General features: G+C 40.2%; 1 protein-coding gene across 1 annotated transcript in view; it reads left to right on the top strand.

The window, feature by feature from the left end:
- The first annotated feature begins 225 nt into the window (after nt 1-225).
- Nucleotides 226-25,384, top strand: part of SLC6A5 (solute carrier family 6 member 5) — a 68,707-nt gene continuing 43,548 nt past the window's right edge. Inside the window, exons 1-8 of the mRNA XM_007497167.3 lie at nt 226-468; nt 1,866-2,399; nt 4,717-4,855; nt 8,622-8,753; nt 9,315-9,488; nt 17,048-17,189; nt 19,694-19,826; nt 24,439-24,573. Of these exons, the coding sequence (XP_007497229.2) occupies nt 466-468; nt 1,866-2,399; nt 4,717-4,855; nt 8,622-8,753; nt 9,315-9,488; nt 17,048-17,189; nt 19,694-19,826; nt 24,439-24,573 (1,392 nt within the window). The 5' untranslated portion in view covers nt 226-465. The remainder of the gene's footprint in view (nt 469-1,865; nt 2,400-4,716; nt 4,856-8,621; nt 8,754-9,314; nt 9,489-17,047; nt 17,190-19,693; nt 19,827-24,438; nt 24,574-25,384) is intronic.

Below are 25,384 nucleotides of genomic sequence, written 5' to 3'. Positions count from 1 at the left end.
GCAACAATAATGACAACGAAAAAATAATCGGCCCAACTGCTTCATTCTAGAGCGATGATTCCTTACGCTTTGGGTGCAGTGGGACGTGTTCCTCACATGTTTCCTTTAATTAGAAGGAAGCAAACTTCTGTCTTCTCCTCTAGCTGGGCTCGCTTTAGTAATCAGACCCCTATGAGTCACGCTGAACACGCAAACCCCCTCCTGCCCGAGTGACAACCGGTCGGCGCACTCTCGGCTGTTGTTGTCCCTTTAAAATCGGAATCCAAGGGGTAATGATTTATCAAACTCTTATTATCAAGAAAATGTCAAACGAAGGGCACCTTGCTATGCACTGACGCAAACCCAGTCTTTCCCAGGGAGATATAGAAAGCTTTGCTCTGGACAGAACAAAATCCAGTCCACAGATAGCTTGTACTGCAGGATCTTGTCTTCTACAGTTCAATCTGTTGCTTAGTTAAGACAACAATGGTAAGTGTTTGATTCTATTTCTTCTGGAGATGAAGAGGGCTGAGGAAAGAGAGAGATTCGCTTTAGAAATCAATGTTTACAGAAGAAAACTGGTGTATTTTCGGGAGGTGATTTGGGGGAGGAGAGTCTCAGTACCTCAGGTATTTTTATTTGTAAATTTCCGGGTAGCTCCCGGTGATGTCGGTCTGTTCAAGGTTGGAGGTCTCTTTAAACAGACTAGCCTGCGAGCGCTGTCCGTGGTGCTGAACAGCTAGGTTCCTGAATACAAGGCGGAGTAGCCCATGGATATAGAAGCAACTGTGAAGGGACTCTAGACAGAATCGCAGGTACTTGAGATTAATATAACTTGAAACCTTATATCGATGCTTATAAGGTTGGAAGGGGCCTCTTCAGAGACAGATTTATTTTTTGGTGGTAAAATTTAAGATGCCATGAAAAGGAAGTTAAAAAAAAAAAGATTCGGTAGGGGTGGTTTTCATTCCTTTGGGGGGGAGGGAATGGGGGTGGCAAGGCAACTAGGAAAATAAATTATAATGAACAACTTGTTTGGAAGTCGCCAAACCAGATTAACTCTGGAAGGAGATTAGATTTCTGAAAACAGTCGTTCTCGAAAAACTTAGCAAATTCCTCTAGATGTCTAACAGATTTCGAGGAATTCAAACACGAGTATATAGTAACCAATGCACGAATTTTATCACTGCTTGTCACCCCTCCCCCATTTTAAACACCCTCTTTCTTTGGTCGTGGGGTTCGCTTCTTCTCTTTTTGATGGTTAATTGGGTTTTTTTTTTGAGAGCTCAAAATGGAGTAAACGGTTTGGGTAGGAGGGATTTTGGCTGGAGCTAAAGTACTGGATCTGCAGACTTTGCTGCTTGAGCCGAACGAAACAGCAGCTTGTCCATACAGGGAAAAAAAAAAAGACAGTGTGCATTGTTGAATGACAAAGGAAATGGGGCGGAAAATTAAAGAATCTTTCTACACTGGTGATGGGGGTAGCAGGCACCCTACAGTCGTGATGTGAAACCCAAAGAGGCTGGAAGCACACAGCTGTAGAGATATTTGCTCCGGCCTCTCTTCACTTCCCCTACCTCCCTCTCCCCCTTCTCCCAAAAAATCACCCTTTAGGCTCTGCTTCTCTCAATTCACCCTTGAACTAGGAAGACATATTAGTCTATTCATGAGATATAGCCACTGAAGAGATAGGCTAATTGAAAAATATTGCCTTGTAAGCCCTTGTCTAAATAGGCATATATACGAAATTCTCATCCCAAATTACCTTGCTAGAAAATTTGAAGCCCGTTATAAAATTACTGGAACATTCTTATATCTTTGTACATATACACGGATCAGAAATATTGTGATTTTCTTTTTACTCGAAAGTGACATTGTGTTCTCAGGATTACTCAGGTCCAAAGGATATGAACAAGCAACTTGCAAATAGTTTGGAGGCTCCAGGAAACCCAGAAGGCTCCTCAGTGACAAGGACCAGTCCAGAGCCTGAGCCTTCCTCTGCCACCCCTTCCCAACCGCCCAGGATTGCCAAGTCAGCTTCCAACGGTATTCAAACTTTCCTTTCGGAAGAAGCCAAAAGCTACGAATCAGAGCGGACCAAAGTAGGGATCTGCAGTGCTAGGGCACCACTAGATGCTGCCTCCCGTCAGGATTCGATTGAGGCCCATGCCCTGCAGACCATTCCCCCTACTGGGGACCCAGGACCGGGCCCAGGCAATGCTCAGCACTGCAGAATTCCGGCCCTTCGAGGTGCCAGTGTTGGAGAGGAAGAGAGCGGGAGCTCCGGTAAGGGTACTCTGGAGAGGAACAGTACCCAGGCTGCAGGTTGGATAAACATGAGCCAGAGCACTGTGGTGCTGGGCACAGACGGCATCACTTCGGTTCTGCCAGGCAGTGTTACGACTACTTCTACCCCCGTGGTAAGTTTGGTTCTTGCATCTCCCTCCCCAAATGCCCTTAGGCTGGCAAGACTTCTTCAGGCTTCACTGCCTTCAGCTCCCCATTTCCTCGTTTCTGCTAATTGGGCAGAGAGCCAGGGGAATAAATATTTGCCAAATGTCAAGCTGATACCAGAGTAAGAAGAGTTGTGACCTGTGGTGAATGGGTGGGTTCTGCCAGGGGCAGTTTGGGGGCTTCTCATGCTGTTGGGTCTCCAGGTCAGTGAAAGAGACCAAAGGATGGGTGTATGGGGTATCTCTGCTGAAATGTTGCTAGGGCTATAGCCAAACTGCTACTATACAAAGGCATACCTCCAGCTCAGTGGAGGAGGGGGAGGAGGGGACAGAGCTGACCCCAAAATATTAGAGGAGCCCCAATAGGCTTTTTTTTTTAATCAGGGCAGAGCCATTTTCTTTAATAGATACAGCACCTCCCATTTGTAATTAATTTGTTCCTTTACTACTATTGTCTGGATTCTACAAAAGAAAAGGCAGGATCTGATACCTATGGAATTATTTATGACTTAATTAAATGAATTGAAAATCTCTGGGTAGTGAAGTGCTAGCATTCCTTCCCTCCCATGCCTATTCCTAGAGAAGGGTAGATAAAAATTGAAGAGCCAGGAGTGGCACCTGAAACAATTTTGGGAAACATGATTGAGCCTTGCCCCTTCCCTATGGTAGATAAATTCTTTCTTCATTTAGTTCTTTTCTCTTCCTTTCCTTCCTCTTCCTCTTTCCTTCTCATTGCTTTTCTCCTCTGTCTATTGCTTGACCTTCTTATCTGCTTATGCCCTAAACATGTCATGATTCTCAGGGCTATTGACTAACCTGCTGGGGGTGGGGGGTGTCCTTTTGGATCTAAGAGTTGGGGAACTGAGAATTGTAGAACTAGTCTGTCTGCTTGGAGTTAAGTGATCCTATCTGAAGGATCAAAAATTCTCTTAAATTTCCTTTCTTCCCTGAATTGCTAGTCCTTCAATTAAGAATCCCATTTCCTTCCTCTCCCTCCCTGCTCTTTTGTCCTCTCCTCTCTTCCCCAATCTCTGATTCAGATAATTAAATACATATCACTGGGCTCTACCTCTCTGATTGGAGCTGGGATGGACTGAGATAAAGAGAATAAAAACAGAAGCCACATTTACTCTTTAAAAAACAAACAAACAAATTCCTAAGGGAGAAAGATGTTTTATGATTATCTTAGGGCCTGCCCACTGCAGAATCTAGGGCAGTGTAGTCTGTCCAAACTGGAATATGGACCCAGATAGTGTAGATGGACTGAAAGACTGCTTTTTTTTTTTTAAACTTGCCTTCTATCTCTTAAATTGTCCTTGCTTTGCTAGATGAATAGGGCAGAGCTTCAATTCCCTTCTACTCCCTTTCTTGTTGTTTCCACCCCAGAGAGATTTTGCCTTTACTTTTGCCTGATTTAAACTCTACATCTCCACCCTTGCTCATCCATTCTTTCCAACCTTTGTCTTCACCTCTTCCTTCCATTCATCTCCTTTGAATTTCTTCTTTCCTTCTTCCTCAGCACTTTCCTTTGTATATTAATCCATTTGCAGAAGATCCAATTGACAGGGTCTCTCTTCAAATAAACTCACCAAAAAGGTCTTAGAACAGAAGGCTGGGGACTTCTGGGATATACCAAAGTTCTGAAAGGGGGAAGGAAATGATTTGCTATGACCTGAGTGGCTTAAATCTCTCTCTAGTGATATGCCTTTTTTTTTTTTAATTTTAATTAGTCAGGCAGGCCTCCTTGAAGCCTTTTTTGTTCTTTATCTTAGTTGCTAATGGGAGGTGAGATATTTGAGTGAAAGGATTCTTTTCAGATATCCATTTCCAAAGATTCAGATTCAAGGAAAAGCCTTGAAAAGACCCCAATTGTGATTGTACTTCTCTGCTTTTCTCATGTCAGGAAAATACCCTGGAAGCTATTTCCCCAATCTCTAAACCCTCACTTTTCCCATACCCCCAATTTATTCCTTCTCCCCAATCAGTCCATTCTTGACAAAAGCTAGCCTCTTCCTAACTAAGTGCATGAAGGGTGCCCCATCACACCCCACCTGGGAGCTGTACATTTAAAGTCCCTAGGTTACCTGGGAGGAAGAGGTTCCGTGAAAGAAGGATTCTTCCAGTTTTTGCTTTAGCACAGGTGTCAAAGTAAAGTGTTTGGTCAAGAGTTGGGGATTGGAAGGGGTGGGGTAAGAAATGGGCTTGGAGGGTGAGGGGTGAAAGGGGAATTATGGGGAGATTGCTTGCTGTTATGGGACCAACCAATGTGCTTTTCCACCCTCAGGAGGACGATGAAGGGGATGAGAATAAAGCTCGAGGGAACTGGTCTAGCAAACTGGACTTCATCCTGTCCATGGTTGGGTACGCAGTGGGGCTGGGCAATGTCTGGAGGTTTCCGTACCTGGCCTTTCAGAATGGGGGAGGTAGGATTTTCTGATCTGCTTCTTCTGGGAGGGTCTACTGATTGAGTTATGCTGGGTGGGACAGCAACTCCCCCTGGCAAGGTGTTTTGGACTGCTCCCTCAGTCCTTGTGGGCTCTCACCTTCATTCTGTCTCTTGCTAGTTCCTTAAATGGGAAACTTAAGAACACTGAATGGCTGGATCCATTTAGATGTCCTAACCAAGAAAGATCCACCACATTACAAAATAAAAACACAAAACAAAAGCTGGGGAAGTAGGTGGGAGGGAGGGGGTTAGGCTGAGTTATGACCATTTGCTTCAATCTGAACCCTTGCCAAGGGTTACCTCTTTCACTGTGTATTTACTTAATCAAAAACCATTTGTACTAAGTCTAGTTTAGTTGGCTTGAATCTAAAAGGAGATAAATTCTTAAATAAACCAATCTCACCAGAATACACTTAAACCAAAGTTTTAAAACCCAGAGATCCCCACTCCCAAAGAAAAGTTGTTAACAGTGAATTTAATCATTGGTTCCTTATTGTCTTGTGTGAGTACTATATTACAAAATCTGATGTTAATACTTGTTAAAAATAATTAAATTATGGGAAGGTGAAAGGGCAAAGGCTGGTAGGTAATATCTCCAAACACATGTGATTGCACACACAAACATATATTGGCAGGACACACTTTTCAGTGTACTAAACAGAACTCTGAGCAATTTTCCTTATTATTTCTGGACTCTTTTGCAAGGGGAAGTTTTTTTTTTTTTAAATGCAGTAGGTGCCCTCCCATAGTCATTATAGCTTTCTTGGCCCTTGAATTCTCCCTTCACCTCCACCACCTCCCATGAGATGTTCCTAGTTCCTTCCAAGCTTACTGGAAAATTTGATAAATATAGAGGTCACCCTGCACCCTTCCGACTCTAGTACAGGCTTTCATGGTTTGCTTTGGGACTTCGATTATTCTAATTTCCGAGTCCTGGGGCTAATAGGAATCATTTCAAGTCCCCAGAACAGCTACACCTTCTCTGCGGAAGCAGAAATGCTCTTAGTGCTGAATTGGGGAAAAGTGACTTTCAAATTCAGCTTCAGTTTCGTAACTCTAGGAACCAAGAAGGACTCTTGGATTACTCCAGAGGATGAAGGTGAGCTCTAGGACAACAAAAGGATAGAATTTGGGGTCTGATAGGCCAGTGTCCCCGCCTGGAAAAATCCAAGAACCTGATAGAATTGTGAAAAGCTCGAGAGAGGTGGCTGCATAGTGCAATAAGTCCCTAAGAGATGGGTTCAGGAATCACCATCATCACATACCAGCTGTGTGACCTTTGATGAGTCATTTACCCTCTCATTTCCCTAAGCACCTAATCAGGACTGAATTATGGATTTATGATCTTCATTTCTGAAGGAATTTCTACCCTGGAAATTCTTTATGTCATTGAAATCTCAAGTTAAGATGGTTAAAACAAACAAACAAACAAAACAAAACAAAAAACCAACCCATAAATAACGCCCCAAGGAACTCAGGACAACAATTTCCCCTATCTAGTATCTAGAAGAATACGGTGGCGTTGATAGCTAAAGTTCTTTTTTTCCTTAAGGATAATTTATGGGTAATGCTATAGATCTGGGGCTTGGGTCTTTGAACATGGATAAGGAAGAACATTACACCCCCACACACACACACTCCCCACTACTCTCTAACTGAATTTTCTTGAATGATTTTAAAATGTTATTCTAAGGAAAGATCTACATTAAACTGCCAAAGGAGTTTATGACACTAAAAAGATGTCCTTTGTCGTGACTGAATATTTATGTTTCTATTCGGTTTGCTTGGTTTCCCCGGAAGATGGCCACGATTTCATTCTTGTTTCTGAAATCAGGTACCTTGCAGATTTGCTTAAATACACCTTCCCTTCTTTACTAACTCCCCCTTCGTGCTTCCAATCCTCCCTTTTCTATCACCTCCAGCCCAAATCTAGGCTTCTAAGATTTTCCCTGCTGTGGTCTTGCCCTTGCCAGGGAGCCCAGTACCCTAGTGGGTCGAATCCTGGTGGCCTCAGACAGAACATCTCTCACTGTTTGGAGGTAATTGGGGGCATTTAAATCCTAGTCCACAGGAGCACACCTCTGGAAGCAAGTAAGCACAGCGAATTCCAAGCTGAAAAACTCTGGACAGTTGTCCTGGCTATTTTCCCGCGGCCCTTGCTTGAACCAATCAGTTGCTGTCTTTCCAAGGTGAGGGCAGGGGCGGGGTCAGGGACAAGAATGGGCTGGAGAAGAAGCCCCTGGAATAAAGCTACCTCAGCCTTTTTTCCGCACTGCGGCTCCTGAAAGCCATGTTCTGAGCTCGCCTTTGGTTGGAGCTTGGTTTGGTGAGGGGGAGGGATGCGGACCTTGGGGGTGTTTCTAGAAAAGCTAAAGGGAAAGGATAGATCCCCACAGCCAGGGCTGGAGTTGGGAAAGGGATGGAGGCGCTCTACTTAGTGCTCACTGCAGGATTTGCAGAATCCCTCAAACTGGGATTGCTCAAGTTATCCTTTCCGACTGCTCCCCTTCCTCCACCCCTCTCTGGACAAAATAGGACAACCTAATTTGTGACTGGCCTACCCACCCAGAAGCCAAATCTGTGACTAGGCTACCCACCCAGAAGCCAAATCTGTGACTGGGCTACCCACCCAGAAGCCAAATCTGTGACTGGGCTACCCACCCAGAAGCCAAGGATCTAGGAGCTCCTGTTAGAGGAGAAAAATCTCCCTTCCACAATCTCCTAATCTCAGTGCCCTCTGGACAAGAGACCATGGTCTATTAATAAATGCTTAATATGTGCCCCACTCAGAGCAGGAGCCTGGAATTTCAAAGAAAAACAAAAAGATGATCTGAAAGCTGGGGCAGCCAGGAGTTTTGACTTGGCTTTCATTTTCCAGAGAAACTGAAATCTCCTGGGACCTTTGAGATCACCTTGGAGCCCTACCTAAAGCCAAGATCTGGCTTCAGATGCCAGTCTGTCTTTGGTGTTTCCTTTGACTCCAGACTCCTACAGCAGTTCTTGTTCTGTCACTTAATTGTATTGCCCTCACCAGTGGCTTTGGGATGGAAACCAACCAAACAGCCAATATAGCCTCCCACTTGAAATGAATCCCTCTTCATAATACTCATGGCTAATTGCTCATTCTTCATTCTTGCAGAAATGTGCAAGGTGCATGATTAGAGAAGGTAAAGGGATAATTTTAGCAAGCAAGTACCCAGCCTTGCAAAAATAAGGTTGTTCTCCCAAACAAGACTGTTCTCATGAAAGGTAAAGCAAAACCCCCAAACCAACAGGCAGCATGAAACTGTGGAATGACTGCTGGCTGTGAAACCAGCACATGTGGGTTCAAATCTTTCCTCTGACATTACATTAGTGACTTTGGGCAAGTAATTTAAATTCCCAAGACTTTATTCATTAACTATAAAACAAAGAGGTAGGACTAAGCATCCTTTGAGGCCCCTTCTAGTTTGGAATCTATTATCCTTTGATATTGTAAAATTTCATTAAAAATAATCAAAGATACATATAATAAATCAGTTCAAGCCAGATATGTTTTATGAAAGAGTTGGGATGGGGCATTAAATATTATGGAAGAGGGATCTGCTATCTCATGCCGAGTCTCTGACTGAAGCCCTCTGAATGGTACTCCAAAGGTAAGGTGTAAGAGTGAAGGATGGGCAGGTGCTCTTCTTCCTCCTGCCCTAATCTTGATACACTTTCTTATTTTCTCTTCTCTTTTCTTCCCTCTCTAATATCCTAAGGTGCTTTTCTCATTCCCTATCTGATGATGTTGGCTCTAGCCGGGCTGCCCATCTTTTTTCTGGAAGTGTCACTGGGGCAGTTTGCTAGCCAGGGCCCTGTGTCTGTCTGGAAAGCGATCCCTGCTTTACAAGGTGAGCTACTCTGCCCACCTCCCTAAAATTAGCCTTTCTTTTGTTTCTTTTCCCTCCTTCCCAGGACCTCTCAGTCTCCCTCCAAGCTTCTTCTTTGGGAGAGTCAGCATCTGACTCAGTGTAGGGCACATATTGTAGCTCTGGAATCTGGGACTACATAATAGTGACCCTGATATACCAAGTGGCAGGAAGGGGAGAGGCAGTCTCCAGTCTACTAACTCCTGCCCATGGTGACATGTCAGTTTCCAGCTAGCGCCACTGCTTCCAAAGTCAGCATGGCTACTAACCCCAAGAAAGACTGCCTCACTTCCAGTTTCACTTAATCCCCATCTTCAAAGGCAGATGATTTAATCTTGAACCCACATCCTAGAGATTCTAGCTAATCTAGTAGTTTGACTTTCTTTGTTCCACAATTAACAATCTGGCTGCAAAAGATTCCTTCTCCTATGCCCCTTCTTGCTTTTCTCTCCTCCCAACCCAATGGTTCATGTGGAAACTATTGGGTGGGCTGGGCTGGGCTTTGTATTTGAGAACACTAACCCATGCTCTTTGCCTCCTTAGGCTGTGGCATCGCTATGCTCATCATCTCAGTCCTAATAGCCATATACTATAATGTGATTATATGCTACACACTTTTCTACCTGTTTGCCTCCTTTGTGTCTGTGCTACCCTGGGCCTCTTGCAACAACCCATGGAACACACCAGACTGCAAAGACAAAACCAAACTTTTATTAGGTAAGTTTGGATCAGGCCGTGTTTAATTTCCCTCTATTTTAAAAGATCTTCATGTGGAAATAAATCTCCTTTGGATAGGAAGTAGTTGAGTCTGGAAGAAAGCTTTCATTATTTAAGATTTGTGGTTAAAAAATGAAGAAAAAGAATATTTTTAAAGTCTAGGGTTAGAAGACAAGGGAAGAGAGTTGTCTTTAAAGTGTGGGGTTAGAAACTGAAGAATTGGGGCCATTATCTTGATTCATTTTCTGTCTTTGATTTTTTACTTGAAAGATTTTGGGCAAGTCATTTGGGCCTCAAGTCCCTGGGACTTTAGTTTCCTCATTTGTAAAATACAGAATTCATTTAGTCCAGCATTCTTATTTTACAGGTAAGGAAACTGAGGTTTAGGTTAATTAAGTGATTTGCCCAAAATTACATAGATATTAAGTCACAAGGTCAGGATTTGAACCCATTTCTTCTGACTCTAAGTCCTAAATTCTTTGGTGTGTGTGTGTGTGTGTGTGTGTGTGTGCGTGTGGATGTGTGTGTGTGTGTGTGTGTGTGTGTGTGTGTGTGTGTGTGAGAGAGAGAGAGAGAGAGAGAGAGGTTTTCTAACAACTGATGTTTTTCAACATATTTTTCTTAGCATGATACCTGATTGCTACTCAATAACTATATGATGTTAGATTAGTCAAGTGACTGATTTCTTTTGGTTTTGTGAACTTAATATGAAACGGTGGAAGGAAAATTGTTTTTAAAATGAAATGTAAACTGTTATATGTTCATCATGGGAATATAATTATTAATGTGAATAATTATTACTATCAATAACAATTTTATTTAATTTTTTCAATTTAATGAACATTCCCTGACTTCTTAGATAGTCAACCATCTCATCATTCATAGGCTACTTCTTCTGTATATGTGATGAGGAAGTCAAGAGGACCACTTCAAATTGCTCTTCCCCACCCCATCTAGGGGTTGAGGTATTGTTTATACTTTTGAGTGATTTGGAAGGGACAGATGAATCTTGTCCTCTCAATTGATATGTAGGTACATAATTAAACAGTTTGGTACCAGTATGGTTTAGCCAAAAGAGCACTAGGTTTATAGTCCAGAAATCTGGGTTTCTCTTAGTTTTGCCATTTACTAGCTAAGTGACTTTGGGCAAGTCACATAACCTTTTAAAATTTTATTTTTTCACCTGTGAAACAGATAATGTCAATTGAAAAACCTACTTAGAATTGTTTGAAGAAAGAACTATGTAAATGTCAGCATTTTTAAACATTTCTCAAGGGAGTTTTTACTTTGAAAGTTTAAATAGAGAGGTCAAACTCAAGACATCATTGCCCAATAAAATGCTTACAATCCTAGATTTAGAAGGCAATTTAGAAGTCATCAACGTCAATTCATTCATTTTACATAGAAGAAAACTGAGACTCAAGGGGGTTCGGTGGTCTAGTGGTTCTAGATGATGTGGATAGTGTTCATCAGAAGTTTCATTTGAATCTGGATCTAGAGCTTGAATTCTTTCTACTATAAAATGCCACCTTCTTTTGTGCTTCTTCCCTCAAGCTAATATTAGGTCTTGGCACTTTTACGGATTTTGTGTTCAGTCTTCTGTGTAGTAACAGAGTTGAGAAATCTGCTTGCCATAACTACTGGCCAGAAAACACCTTGATCTATAGTTATTCTTCCACTTCTACCATGCCATCTGCCCTTGGCACGGAAGCCTGGATATTCATTTTTTATATTTGTTGGCTGCAGGAATCAAACCAAAATAATGGACTTTGCCTCTTCAGATTTAAAGGAAATATCAGTTAACCTGGAATCTTGCCCTGCAGACTTTTGAGACTGTTTCATAAGCAAGGTTACACCTTGGCAGCCAGAGGGCTTCCAAGGAAATGCCAGGAGCAGGGAGTTTTGTTCCTGATTCAGCAATTGAACAATTGAAGGATGATTTCTTCCTAGACATTGCAAAACTTGGGCTGTGTTGGGACCCAATGTGAACCTAAAGGCTAAATCCAGAGTCCAAGTACTTTTAGTATAAAAAGTCCTTAGAGTACTTTCTCCTAGGAAAGAATGTGATTCTCACTGTATAGTTTAGTTTGGAGGTAAAAATGGTGCCACCTTCCTCCTTCCACCCCTTGGAAGCTATTGGTCATCAAGAAGCAGTTGAAGGGCAACTAGGTAGCACAGTGGTCAAGCGACAGTCTTTTAATTAGGAAGACCCATCTTCCTGAGTTCAAATTTGGCCCCAGATACTTCCTAGCTGTGTGACTTGGGGCTAGTCACTTAACCTCACTTATCTAGCCCTTACAACTATTCTGCCTTAGAACTGATAACAAATATCAATTCTAAGACAGAAGGTAAGGGTCAAAAAAGAAAACAAAAAGAAGCAGTTGGTTCCAGGAATGTCTAGTCTTGTAAAATGAAGTAAAGTTATTCTTGGTGGATGTTGTATTTAATGTTTGTAATTCTGGGATCAAAAAATATACTGGTATGTACTCACTACGTCCCTAACTGTGCTGAGAAAGGGGGATTTGGATGATATTGCCAATGTTTGAAAATGATGGGTCCTGTGTTTTACTGTCCAATGGAAATGTAGAGTCTTTACCATATGTGGCTTGAAATACTTATGTGCCATCGAGAGTGGGACTTTCTGGTGATAATGCTGTAACATCTCTAACAAGTCATATTTTAAATATATAAATATATAAATAAATAAATACCTCCTGAGGGTATTGCACCTTAGCCTGCTGCCTGCTTTGCCTACTCCCCTTTCCCCTAGTCTTTGATTCTATGCAAGAGAGAAAAGACAAAAAGAAATAAGGACTTATCCTTGCCTTTAAGGAGTTTATAGTCTAGGTGGGAAGACAAGCAGAACATACCCAATACAATCAGAGAACAGTTCAGAGCCCCATAGGGCTTTAGTTTCCCCTCCTTGTAAAATGAGGGAATTGGATTTATGGCTTCTAAGGTCACTTCCAGCTTTAAAGTTATGATTTCATGAACCAACACTTGGGTATTTTTATAGATGAGAACTGTCCATGGTGTTGGGAACAGGAATATGAAGGTGATTTAAAACACAAGGATCCTTCCTTAAAGGCTCAATAATTTAGCTGCTTTGACAAATAAATTGTGCTGTTCAGAGTATGAATTATGGGAAAGGGGGTGAAACTGTTCATTTTGATTATGTCCTATAAAATTGAGATTTGAACTCTGGACTTCAATCCCCACAAGTCCGTGCTCCACTTCCCCAAAATGCTTTGTAATCTCACGGAATTCTCAGGTGGGCTGAGATCGAGAAGGCATTTAACCTGGTGGCAAAGCTTTTTGTGTCTATTTTTGGACTTCCGTTTTGGAGCAGACGTGGCTCTTTCCATAATGTAGGTGAGGTCTTGTCTAGGCCTCTGGCCTAGGCACGTTTTCCTTATCCTGTATTTTCTTTAATCCTTACTAAACCTCTAAAAAATATAATACTCCTTGCAGAGAGAAACTAATTTCAGATGCCTCAGTCTCCCCTAAATTTTAATCTTTAGGGGACTGTAAACCCCCCAAGGCAGAAACTTGTGTTGTGTTAAGTGCTGGATTTGAGGTAGGTGACCTGGGTCCAAATCTTAGTTCTGTTTCTTACTACCTGTGTTAATGAGGGCAAATAATTTTTAATTCTCTGGGTCTCAGTTTCCTTATTTGTAGAATAAATGGATTGGACCAGATATTCCTTGAGCCCCTTTTCAACTCTAAATCTGATGAGTTATTTCTTTCCCCAGCTTCATATGCATGTATGTATATTTGTCTAGACTCCACTGGAGTACTTAGTAGGTCTTTGATAAGCAGAACTCAGGTATTGCATAACTGTTCTAGGATGGTCTAGCTAACATTTGATATTTGATATAAAGGGTCTAGTTAAGTTGTTCAGTGCTCAAAAATCTTCAGTGACTCCCCCTTGTCTCCTGAAGAAAAATCAAGCTCGATAGTTTGCCAGTCAACGTCCTTCAAGTTTATAATTTCATGGTATCTTACTTTTGCAGCTTTATCCCATATAAATCTCTTCTATGAATCAGATATTTCAGGTTAACTGGTCTAGTTTCTATCTCCTGAATTCGGTGGAAATGTGTGTATGTGTGAGTGCTTTTGTTTAATTTTTTCTCAGTGGCTGGATTGCTTTTCTTCCCTCACCTGTTGAATATCGACCAATCCTTTAAAATTCAATTCAAATGCCATCTCCTCCAGGAAGCCTTTCCTGATATCTCCGTCCCAGTGGACCTGGCACTTGGTCTTACCCTTCAGTAATGCACTCATCATATATAGCATGTATTATATAGTTTCTCTGTCTTATTCCTCCTTGAGATCTTGGGACTGGGGAGCTTCCAAACTGCATCTCTCTAGGAGTATTCAACACAAAACAGAAGCGTCATCAATATTTATTGAATTGGAAAGAAAGGATAATTTTCCTGTAATATAAGTCCTGTTGACCTTTTGGGGGAATGGGAGCTAAATACTTTGCCCACCAAAGATTAACAGAGACACCACCTCATTTCAATATAGATCTTATTTTTAATTGGAACTTTAATTAAATGCTTCTTTCCCTCCCTGGTCTTAAGAGAGAATAAGCTCTCGTTTATTAAAAATTGCCCCAGTAAACATAATTCCATCCTCATAATTAATGTGATCATTGTTTCTTCCCTTTGTTCAGGGCTGCTGAGCTGCAGAAAACAAATCTGAGAAGTTCTTTTTCTGTAGGGAGGTGGGCTGGGTTTAGGGACTGGAAAGCACTCTTTTGCCCCCTGGTGGTAGAAGGGACATGCTGCAGAAAGGAGAGAGACCAGTACTGCATAGTGCTGCAGTGCAGCAGAATCAGTGACCTTGCCTTCCTCTAGCACTCTGAGATATTATCTAGTGAGTGACTTGTAGTCACATGGCTCTACGACACCTCCTGCTTTTCCCCTCCTGCTTCAGCATAGAAGGGATTTGCTGTTTGCTTATTCCCCACACTCCCACGTTAGGGAATCATTCTCAGGAGATGCTATAGAATGAGAAATGACTCTTGCTGATTACAGAGATGCCTGCTTGTTGGACCTTAGTGGTTCGCCTCTAAATCTGGGTGCTGGTGAATACATGTTTTCTGGGTAAATAGCTAATGGTTCAGTTCCACCTGGAATTCCTTGTCATTCTGTTAAGCAGAACCCTGGCTTTGCTGCCTGGAAAGCAGCAGGTAATGACTACAGGGCCATATAAGGGAATCTTGATTCTTGGCTTGAAAAGTAGAACTAGGAAGAGATTGAGGGCAAGAAAAGGAGGCATTGAGCCATGCCAGAAGGGAATTGTTTAATACAGGCTTTATTTTCATTTTATGCTGAAAAAATGGCAGTTTTAGGAGACTGTACTAAGGTAGGAGGTAAGTACCAGATCAAGAAGCAGTAGAATCAAGGCTCAGACTCGGCTCTGCAACTAATATTTTGTGTAATCTTTCAGATCATATATTTAGAGCTGGAAAGGACCTCAGTTATTGTCCATTCTGGGCAGAGTTGCATAGAGGATTTAATATTAGGTTTGGAGTAAAAAAGATCTTAATTTGACTCTTTCCTTTGACCCCTGGGCAAGTCTCTGAGCCTCTATTTCATTTGTTGTAAAATTAGGATAATGATAGCCCTTATCATAATGACTGGCTAGAAAAGTCCTCTTGGTACCCAGCCAGGTGCTATCAGTTGTTGTGAGGAACAAATGAGATTATGCATATAAAACACTGAAAATCTTAAAGCACTATACAAATGGGAGCAAACCAAATCATATCCTTCCCCCATTTTATAGATGAAGAAATTGAGGCTGAATCGGGAGGTAAATGTTTTGTCCAACACTACAAAGGTAGATAAGTAGCAGAACTGAATTCGTAATCTGGTCCTCTGACTAAAATCAGTCTTCTTTTTTACTGTACCATACAGTGCCTTGGGTAGGCAAATTTTAAGTATCTACTATGTGCTAGGAACTTAGTAAGCAAATGGAGATACAAAGGCAAAAGCAGAATAGCCCTTGCCCTCAAGGAGCTCAGAATCTAATAGGGGAAACCATATGCACACAAATTAGTATATATGTGTGTATGTATATATAATAGAATAAAAGTGAACACTGGAAGGGAAGATGTTAGCATATGAAGAGACCAGAATGGCCTCTTGCAAAAGCTATGGGCTATGTCTTGAAAGAATCCAGGGCTTCTAAGAGACAGAGGTAAGGAGAGAGGGAATTCTAGGTATATGAGATGACCAAAACAAAGGCATGGTGACAAGAAATGGAGGATTGTATGGAAGGAGAGGCTAGATTATACTGGGAAATATGTCTAAGGAGGCTGGAAAGTGAGTGTGATGCCAGGTTGTGAAGAGTTTTAAATGCCAGGCAGGACAGCTTGTGTTTGGTCTTTGAGTTAATAGAGAGTTACGAGAATTTATTGAATAAGGAAGTGACATGGTTAAAATGGCACTTGAAGAAAATCACTAGTGACTGTGGTGGTTGGACTGGAGTGTGGAGGGACATGAGGGAGGTTATAGCAATAATATAGGCAAGAGGTAAAGGGCCTGAACTAGACTAGCAGCTGGATGGGTAGAAAGGAAGAGACAAATTCAAGATTGTAGAGCTAGAAATGGCTATATTTTTATAGGCTTATCTGAAATGGCTTCTCTCCACCCATGATGTTCTAGCCAAATTAAAACCATTTTCTAGCCACAAAACACATTTTTTATGCCTTCAAGTTTTTTTCTCATTCCATCTCCTGTACCTAGACTATTCTCTTGTCTTCTTCCTACTTATGGAATTCCTGGTCATCTTTAAAATCCAAAGAAAATGCCATATCATAAATGAATTCTTTCCTATTTTTTCCTCATCAGGGGTGTGCTAGAACAAGTTTAAACCAGATGGTGAGGGCAAATTGTTAAATTAAAAGCGTGAACATTTATATTGTGGGAATCTGCAAAATCACAAATCAGGGCTTGACTTTTTTTTGTTGTTGATTGTCTAGATTTAAGAAAGTGATGGAGTAAATGTTAATTTGAATTAAAGATAAAAATGTTATGAGTACATTCCCCACCTCTAATAAATTTTTAAACATTTACCAGCATATATCCCTTCTTACTGGTAGCAGTCACCACCTTTGGCTCTGAAATATTACTTTGCTTCATACTTTTCTAATATATCATGTATTGTAATTTTGGGTGTAGGTGTCCATGCCTTATATAATTTTTATGTCTCTCAGTGTTGGGCACAGGGATCTATATAAAGCAGGTAGGCAATAAATGTTTATTAAATTGTTTTTCTCAATGGTTCAAAATTCAATGTCCTGAAATTTTTTTGGTTACTTTCAAAAGATTTAACTTATCTAATTCTAGAAAACATCACTCAGCATTTTTCTGAAATCACTGTATTTGGGAACAATATGATTTCCCTTTTTAGAATTCCTGAAGATATACAGATTTCTTTCCTTTAAATGTTTAAGTTTTGAATTCTTAGTGCCTGGTATTATTCTTGGCATATGGCAGGTGTTTCATAAATGTTTGTTGATTGATTTTCCTTCTTCATCTCCCAAACAGATTCCTGTTTTGTTGGTGATCATCCAAAAATACAAATTAAGAATTCAACTTTCTGTATGACTGCCTATCCAAACTTGACAATGGTTAACTTCACCAGCCAAGCCAACAAGACATTCGTCAGTGGGAGTGAAGAGTATTTCAAGTAAGGAGGAAGTTTTTTAGGGAATCTCAATGTCCTTCCCCAAAGAAAGTATGTGAAATCAATTGGTGAACATGTAGCAGTTCCACATCAAAGTCAGCCAGGGTCCTCAATCTGCAGATCAGAGTCTGGGGTGGCAGGACCAATTTGTTTCATCTCCCATATCTTCCTTCTGAAGTTGAAAAATCTGTTTTTTTATCTGTGGCATATAGCTTGGAGCCTACCTTGCTAAAGATGCCCGATGGAATTAGAAAAAGGAGAGTCAGACTGAATGATGATTAAGGAGTAAAACCATGTATTCTCCACTCCCTCAACCCTCTATTATACGTGGAAATCTAGTTTAGATTTAAGGTACTTGGTGATTCAACACTTAATCCAAACCTTAGCTCATAAACTTCTTCTATTGATGTATTTATCTTTGCTGAGACAACCAGGAAAGTCACATCGATTCAAAGCTAAATACAACTCAAACAACATAGCAAATTGGATATCAAGAAAATATTCTCTCTATACTCACTGAGGTCCACTTTCCTACCAGTGTAGGGAGTACATTCATGCAGAACAGGGTGCATGCAGAGGTATGTACACCCAGGAAGATGGGGAAAGGGGTCTCACACATTTTGGGGGGCACACTGTGTGGCTAAGGCAATTTATATCTCTGATGCTACAGAGCAATAGTGTTCATTGGTGATATCACCATATAGCTTGCTGCTGAGGTGGGTAGACTCTGCTGGGTGTCTTTGCTGGTGTTTGACTGCAGTGTTCTCCAAATCGCTCTCTGCTACCATCTGCTGGGTGGCAGCAACTAATACATTTTCCCTTTACTACATGGAGCTTAAGATTTATACCACACAAGCCATGGTTAACACAGCTCAGCCCTAGAATCAGTTCTAAATCAGTAGAAGCCCCCAGGTCGGGACTGTCCATTTTTTAGTCCACCCTTTCGCCCAGGTTACTGTCTTTGGTGCTCTCCAGTCAATAATATGATATGGGGTTGGAAAATTCCCTTTAAACTCCCCTCAAATCTCAGATGGCCAGTCTGGATCCTCTTAAACCAAATAATTTTTTATATGGCCCATGTGATGAAGGTTCTTCTTGTGAGTGTGGAAATAATGCTTCTGGTTGAAATACAAATACATAATTGTGGGACTGGAATAAAATGATTATGGAGGACCAGAGAAAATCTGCAGTGGTGTGCTGGTAAATGTTTACTAACCTATTTCCTCTAACCCTCCAAACGTAGGCAGGATGCAGTAAGTTTAACCTGCATCATTGACATTTTCTCCAACACTTTCTTAAGTCAAGAAACAATCAACAGGGCAATAAATGAAGCCTTGATTTGTAGTTGTTTTCTTTTTAAACCCTTATCTTCCATTTTGGAGTTAATACTGTGTATTGGTTCTAAGGCAGAAGAGTGGTAAGGGCTAGGCAATGGGGGTGAAGTGATTTGCCCAGGGTCACACAGCTAGGAAGTGTCTGAGGCCAGATTTGAACCCAGGACCTCCCATCTTTAGGTCTGGCTCTCAATCCACTGAACCACCCAACTACCCCCTTGATTTGTAGTTTTGCAGATTTTCAAGTTATAGGGCTCTAGCTAGTCAGTTTTAGCACATCTCTGGCTATTGGCTACCTCTTTAGAAACTTTGATCTCACTTCTTGCCTTTATTATCCCATATCTGCTTATGATAAACCTTACTGGTCTCCCAATAGCTGCAAGTACTGATAATACACTACTATTTGTTAATCACAGTGATGATAATACTATTACTAGAGAAAGTTCTTAACTTACTCAGCCAGAACTTTCAATTCATTGGAATTTTTGTCTCATAAAATAAAGGTTAATGATGGGAAGATAAGCTTCATTTCTAATATACTTAGATATTGACATCTCCATGCATATGTATTGGAGTCTCCGCATATTTCACTTTTCTACAATTACACACACTCATGTCACTGGAAAACATGAAGTAAGATTCACAGATTTTAATTTCTCAACCACCAAATAAAAATTAAATGATACTCTCTAGTCTATATTTGTGAAGACATTATGTACATTTTAGAGTGATTTTGAATAGATGTAGATGAAGAAAAGCTTATTTAGCTCTAGGAAGGGGTAAGGAAGAAAATATTAACTAACCCAAGAAACATGTGTCAAGCACCTACCATATCCAAAGTAGTGCAGATACAAAAACAGTTGAAAAAAAGTTCTTGTCTTCAAGGAATTACCATTCTACAGGTAATTTTGTGTTACATCCTACTGTTTTACTCTTAGATTTGATGGTGAAAATGTCCTCATTGTCTCCAACATGGGTGAAACCAAGCCCATGGAGATGTGTCTGCCTAGCAAAGGCTCAGATCACTGAATCTGATCATCCCTCAATCTAATCTAAAGGCTGTTGTCAAAGAATGTTCAAGTACTAGGGAGTGATTTGTGTAATGGTGTTAAAAACTCTATCTGCTGGTTGACTTCAGTTTGATGTTACTATCACTGTCTTTTTGACTCTCAGGTATTTTGTGTTGAAGATTTCTGCAGGAATTGAATATCCTGGTGAGATCAGGTGGCCACTAGTCGTATGTCTCTTTCTGGCTTGGGTGATTGTATATGCATCTCTTGCTAAAGGCATCAAGACATCAGGCAAAGTAAGAGTTTCTCTTTATTTACTAAAGCAAAATTTCTGACCCACTTTCTAGTGGTAAGGCATTAAACTATAGTTGTCACCAAGGGCAGTGCCCTGGGATGTGACTGGTCACCTGGAAGTCATCGAAGCACAAAATGGATCCTATTTTCACCCAGAAACAAGACCAGTGAAGAGCTGTGAAGAAGGTGGCCTGGTCCTTCCATTCCTCCCAACACTCCTTTGGTTGCACCTCTCCCTACTGTTTCTTGTTAGTTAATCAGTTCTTCACTAAGTGTTTAACTCTTACCTTTCATGTTAGCTGATCAGAATCAAGACCTTTCAAAAGGGATGATGTTTAATAGGGGAAACCAAAATTCCTTTAAGAGACAAGGACATATAAATAGAATGATTTTGAATGTCAGGGTACTGAATTTTGAATGGAGAGCCTTGACTTTCTGCTTCTAAATTCTTGCCTCTTATGCAAGGCAGCCTATTAAGGCAGGAGTACTTAATATTTTTATGCCATGGTTCTCTCTCTTGGTCTTGTGAAGTCAATGGTGCCTCAAAGTAATGATTGTTGCCTATATTTACAACTAAAGGAATTGATAAATTTTATTTGAAGATTAGTGTAAATAAAGATTTTTCCAAATCCACAGATCCCCTGTAATCTATTCATGAACCTTTTCGGAGACCTTGGCACCAGGTTAAGTATCTCTGCTTTAAAATATTGAAATAAGCAAACAAGCCCTTATTAGGAAGAATAAAGCAAAATTGTGAGGTCTGTTTTCTGCACTTTCTTTCTCAGGGTATTCCTGGGCATTCCAGTCTACTTCTGGCTCCCTCCCATTGAAAAGACTTAATGAACCTTCCAATGTGTTAGGGAATTTATCTCCTTTACCCTAGGTTTTTCGAAATAGAAGAAACCCCAGAGATTTGCCAGTTCAGTCCCTTCATTTTACAGATAAGCAAGCTGAGGTCCAAAGGAGTGAATCAACATACTGGGTCATCCAGTTAGTTATTGGTAGAGCTAGGTCTCGAATCCAGGTCTCCCAATCCTTTGCCTAATTTGTTTTTGTACTTTGCATAGATGGTAGCTACAGTATATGAGAAGATTTGAACCCTTAGTCTTGTTCTCTAGAGTCAGTTCCCATAGAGAAGAAAAGATTCAATAGAGATTCTGCTCTCCCTTTTTGAATCTAAGTTTCAAGTAAATGCTATCTGGACCCTGGCTTTTAGCTAAATGACTTTCCACCAAAAACATATGAGGCCTTTGTTCAGTGGTAATTATTTAAAAAAAAAAGAGTTAGGAAAACTGTGAGAATCATCATGGATGGTACAGAGGAAAGGCTGGTTGGCTTAAGAATGGTGTAAATATAGGAGAGGCGTTTTTAGGTCATGATTGTTTGACTGATAGTAGAAATATAATTAGTATATCCCAAATGATTAATAAACTAAAAGACACTGATTTATCTAGAAAATGCTGGCTTTGGTGGTGGAAAAGGATAAATTTGAAATGGGTAAAAAAATGGAAATTTGCCAAATTCTCATTTGCCTGTAAGTCAAAAGAATGCAGATTCTTGTCCTTGCTCTGTCACTAACCACTTGTTTGATCATGGCCAAGTTCCATAATCCTTTGTGGTTCCAAGTTTGTTCATATGTAAAATATAGGAGTTAGACTAGATGATGTTAAAGGATCCTCTGTCTCTGATATCCTATGATTTGATCTAGCATCGTGTTGTACTCATGTCTTCAAACCAGCCTGGAAAATGGTCAGGGCTCTTGAATTTTATGTAGTTTCTAAGATTAGCTCATCAGGAGCTATAGTTAAACAAAATTGTGCAGATAGATGTTTTATTTCAGAGCAGTTAACTTGTGTCTCTGCCTGTCTGGGAAGGATTTCCAAATAGGGATCAATGATCAATTACTTTAATGGGAAATATTTAAAAGAAATGACAAATCACCATCCATTATCCTGCCCAGGGTTGCAAAAGCCCTAATCATGATGCTACAGTACCCAGGGGTGGAGGTGAATGCCCTGCTTAACTTTGATGGAATGTTTGGTGATTGAAATTCAATGAACAATGTCATTGCAAAATGATAGAGACATTTGAGTTTTGTTTTTTTCTTTTCTTCTTGAAGATGAGTTGCTTCCTCCTGAAAGTCTTTAAGGAGAATGAGAATACTTGAATACTATTCTTTGTATAAAAGCTCTACAATTAAAAATAACTAACTTGGATTAAAAAAATATGCACACACATATATACTTCAAACTTTTATTGATGCTTTTTGGTCTTAAAATTGTTCTCTAATATGCCCTCCAACATTTCAACTCTTTCTAATCCCCAAAGAAAAAGATGGGGAAAGGAAAAGAGTATTGAATTTGGAGTCATTGGACTTTAGTTGAAATGTTGGCTTTACTATTTATTACCAATTTGACTATGACCTTCGGTAAATTACATGCCCTCTCTTGACTTCAGTTTTCTTGTCTGTAAAATGAGTGAGTTGGACCAGATGACCTTTCATATCCTAACTTTAAATCACTAATCTTAAAACCAACTGATAAAGCAACCACTTTGCAACATAGAACAACTCTAGTCCACTTTTCTTCTGAAAGGAGAAGAAAGACTTCATATAGTCTTGTAGTTGGTCATCTCAAAGAATCAGAGATGTGTAACTTGTTTTTACTTACATTATAGAAGTCATTCCATGAATTGTTTCCCCAATTCTTCTTATTTTAATCTGTATCAGTCTAAAAACTCTAGATCCTAAATCTAGAGATTGATGGAGCCTCTGAAGGCACCTAATCTAGCCCATCTCCCTCATTTTACAGATGAAGAAACTGAAAACTAATTTTAAGGGACTTGACCATGATCACACAAGGTCAGTGGTGCAAAGAATCTGAAACAAGCTCCTTTGACTCCAGAGTCAATATTCTTTCCATTATACCAAACTGCTTCTTCTGGCTGTAGGCAAATAGTAAATTAGTAAGGTTATTTGGGGTATAACCAGGTTTTAGCCCTTTTGCTCCCATTTCTCCCCTCCATGAGAACTGCTATGTGCCAAGAGTCTCTCTTTCAATCCTTATCCAGATTTGCTCTCTGATTTGCCATTCATACTGAACTATCATAAAGAGTTACTTCTTCCAGTAGTCAGTGGTACAATTTGCATTTTAGCAGGTACCAGGAACTGAAAGGATTAAGCAGTAGAGGTTGAATTTCAGGCTTTAGAGGGAACATTTGGAAACTGGGTCCTTTTCTACCCTGTCTTATTAGTGAAAGTTAGTCTTATTGAAATCTCTTCTCAACCTTCTCTTTTCTAGGCCTGATCATCACAGTTGTTAGGTTTTTGTTTTCTAGCTATTTAATCATTTTTGGTGTTTTGTTGACCCCTCTCTTCCTCATGTTTCTATCAAGTTGTCCAGTCCTGAGTCAGATATAATTCAATGGTGAAGGGCTGATGGGATATACTGAGAAGTTCATCTAATCATTTCCACCTGATCTAATCCCATTTATTCTTCCTAAAAACATGTTTTCACTGAAGTCAATAAATAAAGCTCTGTTACTGCTTTGCTGACTCATGGTCCATCTTCTGGACATTATTTTTTTCTTCTGTGCTTGGATATAATGATATTCTTCCCAAGTTTATATTTATTAAGAAATCAGAATAAGACTGGTTAACTATTGACTGACTCTTCAGTTTTCAAAGCATCATCATCTTTTCAATCAGATTGACAAAGAAAGTTCTTTATTTCAACACCTCAAGAAAAAAAAAGATTCTTTGTTCTTTGTTGTAAACACAGAGTCCTTATCTCTTAGGGACAAACGTGATTAACAAACTTATACTGCCTTTTCTAAAAGCCAATACAGACACCAAATGCATATTTATTCTTTTCTTGTTTCCTGCCTCTATTACCTTTTACCATATACTTTCTGAATCCCAAACCTGCTGCTATTTAGAGTTGAAGTGAGTATTAATGAGGATGGAGAGTGCCTACTGGAGGGTAGGCTGGTGTCTGAGGTCATTAGGTGCCATGGGTCTGAAGCTCTTCTCTCTCTCCATGTGGAAATTCCTCCCATTGTTGGTAGGTACTGTTATTAGGGTGATACTACTCATACTTCTTACATATCTTCAGGATCACTGCTAGACTGTGGGTTGCGTGTCTATTCCCCTTTACTGGATATGCACAACAAAGATAAGTTTCTTCTCATCCTCATTAATTTGAACATAAGCAAAAATTCTTTTCCCTAAAACAGGGATTTGTATGTTTTGGTGTCATGGACCCCTTTGACAGCCTGCTGAAGACTGTGGACCCCTTCTCAAAATAGCATTTTTAAATCCACAAAATAAAATGCAAAGGATTAAAAAGAAACTAAAAGTTAGTTAAAATTAATGTGTTTTTATTCCCATCTGAGTTCACTGACTCCCTTGCATTCTTTCCTATTGATACCCTTGGGTTTGGTCAGCTTCAAGTTAAGAACTCCTTTTCCAGAGTTTTTGAACAGTCCAGGTCTTCGACAGCTTGGGGACCTGTGGGTACATTAGGCCATTCTCGGTTGTACAAAGCATGAGCTCCCATGGGCAATAAAAGGCTGGGCACATTTCATACAAATAAGATTGCTTATTGGTCTTTCCAGGTGGTGTACTTTACTGCTACATTCCCTTATGTTGTGCTTGTGATCCTACTCATCCGAGGAGTTACCTTGCCAGGAGCTGGAGCAGGAATTTGGTACTTCATTACACCTAAGTGGGAGAAACTTACTGATGCCACAGTAAGCTCATTATTTCACTTACAATGTTCTAGTTAAAGGCACTGTGGGGGCAGTGGATAATATATTGGGCTTGAATTCAGGAAGAGCTGGATTCAGATCCTGACTTTCCCATTTACTAGCCATGTAATCCTGAGGCACCTCTAGGTGAAAATTAGTAATTCTAATCTCTCATGTTGTTATAGTGGAAGAATTCCTATCATTGTTGGTAGAAGATATAATTTAGTAGGGATAAATAATAAGCTAGATGGTACAGTGGGTAGGTGTGCTAGACTTAGAGTCAAGAGGATTTGAGTTCAAATCCCACCTCAGACACTTAGTTATATAACCTTGGGCAAGCCACTTTCCTTAATTGTTAAATGCTGATGGGCAGTGAGGTGGGGCAGTGAAGAGAATGCCAGACCTGGAGTCAGATAGATTTCTCCTATTGAGTTCAAATCCAGCCTCAGGCACTCTCTAGCTGTGTGACTCTGGCCAAGTCATTCAACTCTGTTGGCCTCAGTTCCTTTATCTATAAAATGAGCTAGAGAAGGAAATGGCAAACCATTCCAGTATCTTTGTCAAGAAAACTCCAAATGAAGTCATGAAGAATTGGACACAACTACAAAATGACTGAACAGAAAGCAACAATAAAAGTGATGATAATAATAGCACTTCCTTCCAGGGTTGTTGAGAAGATTAAATGAGATAATATGTGCAATACTTTGTAAATCTGAAAGAGCCATGTAAATTCTATCTAGCTATTCAGATCTATTTCCTATGGAAGATAGATTGGGTGGATGTGTAAGAAGAACCAACTTTGCATTAATTCATC

The sequence above is a fragment of the Monodelphis domestica genome, chromosome 6, assembly GCF_027887165.1.
Source record: "Monodelphis domestica isolate mMonDom1 chromosome 6, mMonDom1.pri, whole genome shotgun sequence".
Lineage (NCBI taxonomy): Eukaryota > Metazoa > Chordata > Mammalia > Didelphimorphia > Didelphidae > Monodelphis > Monodelphis domestica.
This window is presented reverse-complemented; position numbering and strand designations above follow the sequence as displayed.